This window comes from Homalodisca vitripennis, unplaced genomic scaffold (assembly GCF_021130785.1).
Source record: "Homalodisca vitripennis isolate AUS2020 unplaced genomic scaffold, UT_GWSS_2.1 ScUCBcl_395;HRSCAF=2294, whole genome shotgun sequence".
NCBI lineage: Eukaryota > Metazoa > Arthropoda > Insecta > Hemiptera > Cicadellidae > Homalodisca > Homalodisca vitripennis.
In genome coordinates this window covers 202,729-216,625 of record NW_025776547.1, presented here as the reverse complement: position 1 = coordinate 216,625, position 13,897 = coordinate 202,729, and the positions used below count along the sequence as shown (strand labels likewise).

Sequence of the window (13,897 nt, the reverse complement as noted above, 5' to 3'; positions counted from 1 at the left end):
CCTTTTTATCTTTGATGTACACTGCTTGCTTCTAATTATTTTATAATTCGAATTGAAAGGAAAAATACCCCTATACGACTGGCGAATAAATTATAAATATAATTACAAATCATGATCATACATTTAAAGGTAAATCACAAACACAAAACAACACAACACAAACGCCAATTGCTGTTGTAAATAAACAAAGAACGTGATTGTTGAAAAGCAATATAGTGTTAAATCTATATGTAATGTCCTGTCAACGTTTGAAACCATTTATATTAAATATAATTGCATCCTGCTTTGTATTTACCAGTACAAAGTACAATGAATAATTACCAGTGTTAACCAATTACACAGTACATTGGATATCAGTAGAGATATTTATGTTAGTTGGCACTTAATAGAAGGTCCTACTCCAACGTGTATGCGAACATATTTCTGTATGTATTGTTTCCTCTTTGCCGGAATACCAGCAAATAGAGTTACTTATTTAAAATTGCACCTATACAATTAAATATTTTCCAAACTTTCAATAATTAATAAATAAATTAATTAATAAATGTGTACACATTTACGCACCGAGAACAAATTTACAATTCATTTCACAGCTTGAGGTTCAAATAAAATTTGGATTATTTACTACGTGTTTTCTCAACCTACAGATAGAAAACCCGAACAACTGTGCACGGATATATAAAAATTAACGAGCCAACATACCTATCATACGATAACAATAACAGAAGGTCTTTTCAAAAATATTTTTATTTATCACAACATTTTCAATCTGTTTTGGTTTGAAATTAGGCTAATAGCCAACAAAAAAACTTTAACAAGAGAAAGTTTTCAGTTTAGGATAATTTTTTCCTTTAACAGAATGAAAAAAACCTTGGATGACAGTAAAGATATAGTGTTGAGAAATTCTGTTGTGGATTTTAGTATTTCTCTTGTCCATCAGCGCATGTGACATACGAGTAAACTGTGTTACTAAGACAAAAAGAGCATCTGGAGCGTTACTGGCTTTTGGTTATCGTGTAAGTTTTCTATCTGTCCGCCACTGCAACGATGATTGAGCTATTTAATACGGTATAAAAGATAGACTTAAACTTGCCAATGGCGTAGTATAGCAGGTACGGTGATTATAGCGAGATAATCGAATCAAGCAACGACAGCGTGGGCTGCTGCTTGGATGGGTGACCGCTGAGCGATCCTGTCCAAAGCAAAGCAGTCCGCCTGAACTGGCCAAGGTTTAGAAGTCACCTTTAAGCAGTTGGTCTCCAGGTTAAGTGGTACACAGAGCTTTTTAACCCTAATGTCAACTGGTAAAATAATAAATTGTTTAATGTTTTAACTTGTTATACCAAATAATGTTTGCTTTCACTCTGAATATAACATGTTGCAGCAATTGCTCAGAAATAAAAATGTATTTCAACATTTCTCGGATAGGTAAAACTGCATGGTTTGTATTTTACTTATCGTTTCCAATATCGTTATCTAAAACTATGGACTCTTGAAACTTATTTTTACGTACTGTTCTTCACTGCTATAATATATTTTATTGCCTCCAGTAAGTAATAAGGAGCTAAGCAATAAAGTTATATGATAAGGCTGTTTTTATGGAAACTACACGCGGAAAGATAAACTAAACATTAAACGAGGTTTGGTATGAAGCCAAAGGAACGTTAATTTACTTTTTGTTAGCACGGCTATCCTCTATATTCCCGAGACTGGTTTTTTCCGGAGTCGACAGGATAATAAAGTCAAGGTGGTAAGAAGAGATGCTAGCGCAATAAACAGTGCCATTTAAGGATTTAATCCTTAAACGGCAAAAATGTTATAACATGGCAATATTTTCAAATGATTACATTAAAGAATCCTTCTCGTAGGAGCATGTATATTTGACATAAATACACCAACAAATTTATCTTAAGGTTTACTTACAACGAATTCCCTTGATAATAAACGCAGTTTTAAACTCCTTTGCTATGGAATGTATTAAACGTCTTTCATGTAAATATTTTAAACTGTAATCTATATTCAGTCGTGTCAAAAACAGATGGAAAAACTGACTCACTCTAGTGGCTCATGTGAAATGATTTGATTGCGCTTGAATAATATAATAACTTTGAATCTTAGAGTAAATTTGTTGTTTATTTAATTTCGCTTATAAAGAAAAAAAATACATTATAATGCTCTACCACGATTTAGAAACCTGCCTAAACATCCTAAGGCACTCAACTGTGCACCTCGTGAGACAATGGGAATACCTATTCGCGTGCATTAAACTATATGTTCTAGGCTAGGTGTCAATGATGTTAAAACGATGGAAAGAGTTTATTTTTATGTTCTTTATCACCCAATTTCCTTGGATTTCTTCAGAGGCATTTAAAATCGAGTATTTAAGTCTGTGACAGTGCCAGATTCCAGACGCTGATCTAATTGATCATGTTATACCGTATTAAATTAATATTTTCTGGCACCGTTGTTTTTTTATGATTACAAATACAGTTTAAATTGTGCAATAACTTAAAGGCCCCGTTCAAGCGTCCATATCTCTTTCAAAATGATTAAATCGGTTACAACCCATATGTGCTGAGAGAAATTTCAAATATTCGTTGCTCAGAAAATATTATATACCAATCTATATAGTGCTGATGTGGTAACATTTTATTTAGTACAGATACATTACTGTTATTGGTTTTATAGTAATACTCAATCAACCGATAACTGTTTCCAAAATATGGACATATATTTGTAGGAGGAATAAAGTAGTATGGCATAATAACATGCATTAAATAATTATTTTTATCTAAACTATTTTTCCTGCACAGCCTTGAAAGTATTCCATTGTAACCGACACTAATATTGTTATCGTAGGTTCATGACAGGAAAACATTCAAAGTGTGAAGTGAAAGCTTCCAATTTAAACTCAAACTGTGAATAATCTTGTTGACAGACAGACCGACACAAATTTCTTCCAGCACCTACAATATTAGCGTCATTAAACTAAATTTCTACATTTACTACTTCTTCATCTATGTTTCAGCAAATCATTAGGAAAGTGTAACACTTGTGACATGTGTGTTCCAGATGATCAAGATGATGGTGGTCGTAGTTGTAGTCTTTACGGTTTGTTGGTTACCACTAAACGTACTAAATGTGAGTATAATCATTATTTATTGAATATAAATAAGTTTTACTGTACTTTTTCTATAAAATATCAATTTTAACAACGTATATACATATGTTTTTTTATCTAAAATTATGACAGCCACATGTAAACAAATATCTTATCGATGGAACTATTTAGTAAAATTACAAATTATAAACATTAAAGATGGCATTTGAACACATGATATTTTGGAATTTGAATAGTGCAGGTTTTATTATTCGCTATTCAATATGTAATTTGTCGTATAAAATAATAAATTAACTATACGCTTTTTATTGAAATGGATTGTCTAATTTTGTGATTTTTACTAATAATTTATTTATTTTCATTGTTGTTTCATAGTTTTGCTTATGGTTGTTGCAAGGATATGGAAAATAGGGTGAAACTTTGGTATAGGACATAAATTAATTTCTGTTTTACACATTCTAGTAGTTTATACACATTAGAAATTTGTCTTTTTATGTGAGAAGTAAATACAGTATGCAAAGTTTTATTTAGCTAGGAACACATATTGAGGTTCCGTGAAAGCCACCTTTCTATACCTTTACATGTGTATTGGATATTTCTGCTAGCGGGGGAGAGCAAGAGAGCGGGGTATCGGTCCCTGGAGTTAATTGCTGTTTTTATAGCTTGCATTCCATTGTCTCGTCCTTAAACTTATGGCTTGTGCAGATAGTACGGTACATCAGCTCTGTATCGGATTTTGAATTGGACTGCCAGTTTTATTATTTTCCTATTACTGTCCCACCGTATTCTAAAAAAGCAACATATCGCTCTTTTTCTCTTGGATGTTACAGCTAGTGAGGGAGAGCAACCCTATTATCAGGTCTTGGACTGGACTGCCGTTTTCATGGTTTGCCTTCCTTTGGCTCGCCATGTCCTACAGATGCTACAACACTGTCATATACTGTTGGATGTTACAGCTAGTGAGGGAGAGCAACCCTAGTATCAGCTCTTGGAGTGGACTGCCGTTTTTTATGGTTTGCCTTCCACTGGCTCGCCATGTCCCACACATCCTACAACCCTGTCATATACTGTTGGATGTTACAGCTAGTGTGGGAGAGCAACCCTAGTATCAGCTCTTGGAGTGGACTGCCGTTTTCATGGTTTGCCTTCGTTTGGCTCGCCATGTCCCACACATCCTACAACCCTGTCATATACTGTTGGATGTTACAGCTAGTGTGGGAGAGCAACCCTAGTATCAGCTCTTGGAGTGGACTGCCGTTTTTATGGTTTGCCTTCCACTGGCTCGCCATGTCCCACACATCCTACAACCCTGTCATATACTGTTGGATGTTACAGCTAGTGTGGGAGAGCAACCCTAGTATCAGCTCTTGGAGTGGACTGCCGTTTTTGTGGTTTGCCTTCCATTGGCACGCCATGTCCCACACATGCTACAACCCTGTCATATACTGTTGGATGTTACAGCTAGTGTGGGAGAGCAACCCTAGTATCAGCTCTTGGAGTGGACTGCCGTTTTTGTGGTTTGCCTTCCATTGGCTCGCCATGTCCCACACATGCTACAACCCTGTCATATACTGTTGGATGAACTCCCGGTAACTAAAGCCTTAGTAATATCTAAGCTCCTAGATTAGTATTGAAGTGACGATTTTACAAACAAACAGGGTTTAAATAAAAAGTTTACTAGTACTTTGTAAAATCCTTTATTTTATGGGTTTATATGTGTTAAATTCCTACAAAATTTTAATGCTCTATTTTTAGTTTAAGAATTATAATGGAAAAATGAAATAATGAACATAACAGTTTTATATTTTAGCTGTAGTTTGTACCAGTGTTTCATAGACTATGATTCCAGTGGAATTGAAATAAAAGGTTAGGAAAAAGTAAAATGGGTAAAAGTTCATAAATAATAATTAATATTAATTACTATTTTATTATAATATATAATAAAGGTTTCCCATAATAATCTGAAAATACCATTGCGACGGCAATTAATGGATTGATTCAATGTAATTAAACAATTTGGTGCGTAAGTCATTTTATACAGGGATGGTATGAATATTTATCATATACCATATAGCAAAACTTTTCATATTTTATTTCGTATAAGACATAAACAGATTTTATGAAATATAATATAAAAAATATATTTTTATACTATTTCAGTGTTATCGAAATGTTTAGTTTTTAGTTGTTAAAAAATTCTGTATGATAATAAAATTTGTTAAAGCTTTTTTTCGTATCTTCTCGCTTACCTCAGAGTAAAAATTAGCATTGATTCCAATGCTCAGAATTAAATGTATATTGACATAATCATATATATCTCACATAAAGTCATTACTTTAGTACTGTGTTCAGTTTTATTTCTCATCATTTTCCGCATACAATGAATATAATCTTAATAAACATAATGGTAAAACTATTGACAAGTTTATACAAAATAAAAATTGTAATTCTTTAATTGAATTTAAGTAATAAAATTATATAAATAACGATAGTTACATTCTTTTAACGAAAATCCCGTAGCAAACTGTTCTAGAGTTATTTAGTTTTTAATAATGTTACTCGTTTTTTCGTTAAGATAGCTTATTTAGTTCAATTTTCATTAGAAGGATATATACTTATTTTACTAGTAAATAAATATATGTGATATTACATTAGTATTTTGGACGCCACAAGGGTTAATGCCTTAGTGAAACGCTAAAATGCTTTTAACACACTAAATTCGTGTCCCTTGAGATCTTTTTCGTGTTTTCTGATCAACAAATCAAAGTGAAGACTACTTGACAAGGAGCCAGAGAACTTATTCTTAGTCTCCCTCGCCCTATTTGTCAACGCCTTTTCGGAGCCCAAGAGCCGTAAATCCTGTCACCAGATGTACACAAGACGTTTCTCTTTAATACGTAGATTCAAAGTTTTATACGACACTTCCGAATGATTTTATTCTAATCCTTCCGCAAACTAATAAATATTACAATATGAAACGTGATTATGTGGCTTATAAAAATATCGATGTACAATAATATTAAAAGTATAACAACTTGCTCATTTATGTATCACATTAGTTTTTAAAAATCTATCAATTCGTTAGTATGTCTTGTCATAACAACTTTTTATCAAAATACATCATATCTCTTAAAGTAAGATATATGTTATAAAATTATAAATTACATTTACGTATTTCATTCATTTTTATGTATTACTATTTACCTGATATTCACGTTGTCATACATAGCATTTAAAAGTGTGAAACTATATTAGTGAAATTTTTTTTAAATAAAACACTTTTCACTTAAGACAAGTGGTTTAGAAAACACTTCACTGCATTTAATTCCTAAAGGAACTATGTGTTTGGTTCCGGAGTGACAGGATATTCACGATCGGTAAGGTTTTTGGTAGGGGTGCTTTTGTTGAGACTCCTTGAGGAGGAATAGCGGTCTATGTAGCTCTGTAATGTCATTATGGAATAAGAGGAGCTTAATTCTTTTCTAGCCTTTACCATTCAAAGCGGCTATCAACAGCCTTTAACACTAAGGGAACCCCACCCATTCCAACAGGTATCCTCCGCAGTAAAAAAGGAATGTTTATAAACCCTATTACCCTAATATCTCATTATTCGTCGTAGTGATGTGCCAATTCAGGACATCTATGTGAACACTTCTAGGGGTAGTATGATAACTTAAGAAAGTAGATGACAAATCAGACTAGAACCACGCAGATGCCATCCTGCTTTTTGTCATACGGAAATCTCAATGGAACATGTTTATATGAGGTTTCTATTGTTAATAATTGTTGGCCATCTAAACAGAGGTGACTTAAATAGGAACCAATATTAGCGTTGGTTAGTAATTTCCTTATTAAAAACAAAATGTTATGGAGGACCACAGTTAGAAAAGGATTTTCAGGTTTTCGAGTGAACCCTGTGTTTCATAGTCCTGTTGTATTTGACCACAAAATAATGTATATCTTGAGCTTGACTTTTGCAGGTTTCGTGATGGTTTCCGTGCGGCTCTGCGACTCTCGCAGCCCAAGATTGTGACGGACCATAGGCTAATCACTTGGGCTTGACTGATGCAGGTTCCGCGCCGGTTTCAGTACAGTCCTGCACATTTTCCCGAACAAGTACCAAGGAGCCCACTCACAGCACGAGCACTCCGTACTTCACCGCTTCAACACCTCCACGACCTACTTGAGCTCCCGCCGCGAGCCCAACCAGTCGCTCAAGTCCGTCTCCCTGAGCGAGCGGAAACACCCTGTACAAGAGCAAGAGCGCTGTCCACTACCGAGACAACCAGATGTAGACCAAATCCTAGGTGTAAGTTTTTTATGTGAACTATGTGTAAATATTGTATTAATAAATAAATTATTTTGAATTCCTTTTTGTATGTAGTTTTATTCCCATCCTCGGTTTTATACTTATAACAGTTATTTGATTTTCCTCTTGCAAACGTTTCACATTTGTTTACATACTTTTCTCATGTATGAATTCTCAAACTGCATATACATTTTTTATATAATAGGAGGACTTTAACTGCAGAAAAAGATAGTTACAAGAACAAAAGCTGCAATAAAAATATAGAATCACCTGTTAAACAATTCGCGTCATAAATACAACTTTTTTTTATAAATTGCAATGAATTCAATTTACTTTCCATACTGTTTTATCGTGCCTTCTAAGATTTCAAGAAGGTGACCCTGACGGTTGACGAAATTTATTATTATATACCGCATCCTAAGCATTGTAGAGCAAGCCTTCATTATCTCTCAGTTTATTAAAAAAAGGATTGTTACTGTACGTTGAGTAACATATCTTATAGTCTAGATGCTTAAGGTGTTCTTTAAATACAGGATTGTTATCATGATAAAGTTAGATTGTCAGCTACACTAGTTTATTGATGGTCGAAATCAAATGTTATTAAAAGAGTAAAAATATTAAAAAGATTAATTATGAGAATATTTTATATTTTTCATAGCTTATATACGTTGTAAATCGTCCGTAAGACACACAAATATTATTTGCTACATCGCCATAGAATTAGGTAAAGAGGCTGAAAGTTTTCAAACGTAAGAGTCTGTTTTGGCATAGTTGACGCAGAATTACAATTTCTTATTTTAACACCTTATAATATTATGCTATTTATTTCGTCTTTCACCAAAATTAGCGTATTTGACGAATAATTCTTATGGAAAATGTACCTTAAGAGACATGAGGTTGTGTGCTTATACAATACAGATTGAATCGGCTCCTGGAATATTATAGTTCCGTTCATAGGAACTGTTTTATAACACAACACTGCTACCATCGCACAGTTAACATTGAAGTCGTAGGATTCTTTAGTATTTTAAACTAACTTACTCTATTCTGGTACACATTTCAATATCTCTTAAAGTTTCAGAACGGGAGCTGTAAATATTTCGGAATCGTTAATTTTGCTGTAAAACTGGTGGCTTCGATATTTTATAAGTGAGTCTTATAAAAGCTGATACGAGTTCATTTAATATTTTATAAACGAGCTTTAATGCAAATGAATTTAGTTAAATATTAAAAAAAACATGAAAATTTGTATTGATTTTTTATAGTTTGTGGATATTTTGCAGTAAAGATAATTAATTTAAAATATATAATGCAGTTAGATTTTACATTTATAGCCTAAATAGTTCTAGACTATGAATCCCAATAGACCAGTTGTACAATATATTGCATTTTTGTAATATTAGAATGATCTTATTAAATCAAAAAGACCAAAATATTTAACATTGAATGATTTATCGTAGCAACAAATTTGCCATCAGTATTGATATATTATGTTTGATTTGATATATCAAGAATATATCTCCACATAAAACACACCTCGACACGTGTATAAAGATAGAAAAGAAACATCCTTTACATCCCGTCAAGTACCTTGTTACTCGCGGTATCGTTTTTGTTTTCCCAGAGCTATATCGTACTGGACCTGCATTGAATACATATTTATTAGGATTCATGGAAAATTGAATTATGAATACAAATTCTCCGGAAAAGCGCACTTTGTATCAAAGCTGATATACCACGTTGTATTGCTGATATCGCAGGGAAAAATATAAAGAAATCTTTTATATATATATATATATATCTTAAGTATTTTTCATTTTTCCTTGAAATATTGAGGAATAAACAAGAGTCACGTTTATTATTCTATTTATTTATTCTTAAAATTCGGATACATAAAATTGAAATTTTAAGATATACCATGCGCCTCAAAGGGTATTCCATGGACAAGGATGGAGAGATAGAAGAGTTGTATAATAGTATAAAGCGATTTCAGTATTTTATCGCTTTGTTTTAATTAATCTGGAACATTTCACCGTCTCCAACAGTGAAGTTATAATCAGCTTTCAACATCAAGATATTTCAGCTTATCTAGGATCAACACTCAATATTAGATAAACACTTGTAATTTGAATGCTTTGAATGAAAACAAAGGATACCCCACATTTACATTTACTTTGAGAGCCTAGGCCTTCAACACATTTTATAAATTAGTAGATAAAGTGGTTCAAAACTGACAGTATGAAGCAATTTAAAAGTTTAAAACGCAATACAACTCAATGTCAGTTTTGATAGTCAACTTGCAACGCTTTCAAACGTCTATTACGTGATTAAACTTCATGATTACCATGCGAGCTTCAAGACAGTGTCACATAAAAGTATTTTTGAATACCAACATTATTCACAAACACTGTATAAATGCATGTATAAATAACAAATTCTTTAATAAAGCTATATTTAGAGTTTCAAACTGAAATAAAACCATCATTCTTGAAAGAGAAAGATATTTTTATTGTAATTCAACATTTAAGTAGAATACTACTCGAGCTACTTGAAAAACGTATATTGGGGACACCTTAATATAGGTTAAACATAACCTAGTTTTATATTAAATAGTTTTTAAAATGAAAACTTTCTTAATTGGATAAAAAACACTATAAATAATTAAACATTAGTATTGTGCAAAAGCGCATTTTTTCCTTTCGTACTCGGTTATAAATTGAGTGTTTAATAAAAGTTAATGAAAATTCATGTAGAGCGTTTTAAATTTACTGAGGAATTTCGTAACAAAATTTTATTCACGCCCAAAGAATGGCATCAGAGGATACAACGTATATTGAACAGTTTTAAAAGTATTCCCATCACTGGCTTTAGGATTTAGGTTTTATTAAGGAAACTCTTTTTGACTATCCATTAACTATACTACATATTACACTATCCTTTAAACAAATATATTCTACCAATTTTTACATATTTTTCCTTTTATTTAACTTTATTTAACCCTAAAATTTTACTACTTTGGTGTTTAACCAATATTTATTTTTAATAGAAATGTTTGCAATTTTGATATGTGATCTATATCTACTCTTAAATACTTAACATATTACTTTTATTGTTTATATGTAAAATCTTAGGTTTTTTTATATAGACACTATTTCAGATATATTACAGGATACATGTAATACTACTAAAATAAGATTGAATTGACTTATTATGCTATCTGTCAATTTGTTAGGTAGTTCTTACTTGATCAGTTTAGATAAGTTAAATTAGTGGGGATGAATACCTTCAGGAAAAGAAATAATTGCAACATCAAGTTGATTCTATAAGTCACGTATTTACTTAAGTTAAAATTACTTTTTAGTTCAATTTAAATGGAAATACGATAGTTAAATATATACCAGTTTAAAATTAATAATTTGTCAGTCATATAGTTAACGGTGCATAGATTATACTAATGAATACAAAATAATTATATGCATGAGATTAGAACGGCTCAAACACCTGGTGTGGATGTGGTAACCACTGCATTAGCGCTTACCTGATACCCCTGCATTTAGTATGCCATGTCATGTAAAGCCACATAACGATCTCACTTAGTAATTCTCGTGTAGTGTGAACGTAATGATGGGGAACATTGAAACGATCTACCCTCTAACCACATCTTACATGAAATCAATGCTTGCTGAAGTATATGATTGCATATTCAATCTTCCATTTAATAAATACGTGCAGGGAGAGTAAATATTGGTAAAATTGAAATTTTATTGCAGATTTATATGATACAGTAAATCTGTGTTTTTTCCTTTCGTCATCCTGCGTAAGGAGGAGACAAGTACGTTTCTGTGAGGATGCTTACAAAACTTTGATTCTATAGCTCATTATATTCTCAAGATGTTCAGTAGACAGATATAGAGACAGACATTTGTACAGAAAATACATTTTGACATTCGGCAGACCCAAGAAAACGATATTAGCCTTAGTGATAGAAAGGGCTTCGATGACGCTCAGCCGAATTCCATGGTTGGACATCACTATCATAGAATTCATTCTTGTTTACGTAAAAAATTTTAGTGTCATGAAAAATTTAAAAATATTTTTTTAGATACCTTGCAATAAGATACCTTCACTATTTTGATTATTTAGTTATGTTTCTGTAAAAAACAATGTGCTGAAATATAAAAATCATGTCATCAACTTTTAATATTGACTTTTCAATAAATTATTTTTTTTATTTTTAATATATAAATAAAAAGGGCACGTGATAGAATCTCATATAAATTTGGAAATTTTGTTTACACATTTATTTATTGTGCTATTTTCTCGTTGCCATAATGGTTACCCATACCACCAATGTAACAGTATTCGCAAACCCCATTGAGTGACAAAAACATCATACAACTCAGTGGTGCTATATATAGCTTTAGTCAGCTCGTTTTTGAAATATCGTAGTGGCCTTTGCTGACGCTCATCCGTAAACCATGGATTATTTACTTCAGCTAGCAGACTTAATAAATGCAATTAAAACATATAATTAAAGATTTAGTTTTTTATTGTTTTCATATAGCACGTATAAAACTTTATTATAAGCTTATTCACATTGTTATAATTATAAATATATATATATATATAATATATCATATATATATATATATATATATATATATATATATATATATATATATATATATATAAATGTTTAGTCATATAAGGATAATCATCCCGATTAGGCTAATTATAGTTAAGAACATTGAACTTTCCTTGAAAATAGTTTAGGATACCATGCAACTATATTTCATTTAGCTGCCTATAGATTGAATTTGCGATTGCCTTTGTACACATAATGGCAGTAGGAAAAAAAATAATTCTTTCAGATTAATATGATGTATTTATAAGCACACCCCATTTCTTCGTTTAAGTGTAGTGCCAGAGAAACTGTCGGATTCTTAAAGTCTACTCGTGCCTTTTGACAACTGAGTAGAGCACTTTAAAGTAGTAACTTTTTATAATATGATGTTACTGAATATTATTCAATATTAGCTGAATGCTCAATATATAGTAATTATTTGGGAAATAATGAAAAGGAAGCTTTTTTAGAGACACAATTTAATGGTTTGAAAGAAATGATTTTGGTTGTGTTCGTGACTATCCATTGTTATCAGTGTCATAATGTAGGCTTACTCTGGCTGATATCAACAGGAAGCTATAGACTGGACTCAGATAAGAAACCTGATTTGTTTTGAGGTCTACTGACCACTTTACTTGCAAAAGTATATATTTATGACTATGTTATATTCTAAATATATACTTTTGCAAGTAAAGTGGCCAGTAGACCTCAAAACAAAACAGGTTTTTTTATCCGAGTCCAGTCTATAGCTTCCTGTTGATATATTTATATATTAGACTTTAAATAGTACGAGAAGGTAGACGCATTACCCAATTTTTTCATTATTTCCTTAATCGAAATTTTCACCTGTTTCATGTGTTAGAAAGATTTTAATTAAGCGGTTCAGTGTATACCTTTCATTAAAACAATCTTTAAGCCACTTCAATGGAAAATCTTATCTCATCTTTATAAAACTTCTGGAAACATCTAATAAAGTGGTGCTCAACAAAGTTGTCCGGGGCATCTTAAATCTTGAGTAGTTTGAAAGTTAACCTTAGAGTTAAACTTTATGGGAGCCTGATAAAATTACCTTTATTAATTCCGTTGCAAAACAGTTCTAAATTTTTCATCTTTTTTTCTATCTTTCATATTATAAATAGTATCAATAGGAAGATTTTTAAAAATAGTAATTCTTTTTAAACGATTAGAATGTTATTAAAAAATTACCATTCTAATCCAATTATATTATTGTGTCAAGGAAATTTACATATTCTTCAAAAAGGAAAAGAATTTTTGGATTTAAAAGCTGAAAATTTACTCATTTGCAAGCCTTGTTCATAGTTTACAGAAAAATCCCGCTTAATATTAACTGAATAGATTCATGCAAAAATTAGATTTATAAATTAGATTTATTACAACAAATTCAGATTTAGCTGAACAAGATTCTCGACATGAATCATCTTTATGATTATTTGTTGATTATAAATGACCATATATTGAATTTATAACTAACAGGTACAACCAATATTTTCATATTTTGTGATAGCTCAAAGAATATTTATGACAGGAGAAAGATGGAAATGCGTATTCTGTAAATGCATTATGTATTGTGTCACCAAGTACCATGAGATTATTATGAACCACGTATGTTTGTATGACTTCTCTACAAGCTTAATCCTAATCAGTACCAAATATTCATCCTCAATTGTCATGCTTGAGATCCATATGAAACTTTTGATTGCTTCGTGGCTTAAGCTTACAAAAGAAGATCACAATTAGCAATCTCTTCTCCCAGAACTTAAAGAAGAGGAAACTCTCCAGAGAACTAATTAAATCGAGCTTACCGTGGATCCACCACTTCTAC

General features: G+C 31.7%; 1 protein-coding gene across 1 annotated transcript in view; it reads left to right on the top strand.

The window, feature by feature from the left end:
* Positions 1-1,127: 1,127 nt before the first annotated feature.
* LOC124370681 (RYamide receptor-like) overlaps positions 1,128-13,897 on the top strand; it is a gene marked incomplete at its 5' end in the record, with an annotated part of 46,660 nt that continues 33,890 nt past the window's right edge. The window contains 4 exons of the mRNA XM_046828968.1: positions 1,128-1,229; positions 3,073-3,141; positions 4,583-4,710; positions 7,193-7,430. Of these exons, the coding sequence (XP_046684924.1) occupies positions 1,128-1,229; positions 3,073-3,141; positions 4,583-4,710; positions 7,193-7,430 (537 nt within the window). The remainder of the gene's footprint in view (positions 1,230-3,072; positions 3,142-4,582; positions 4,711-7,192; positions 7,431-13,897) is intronic.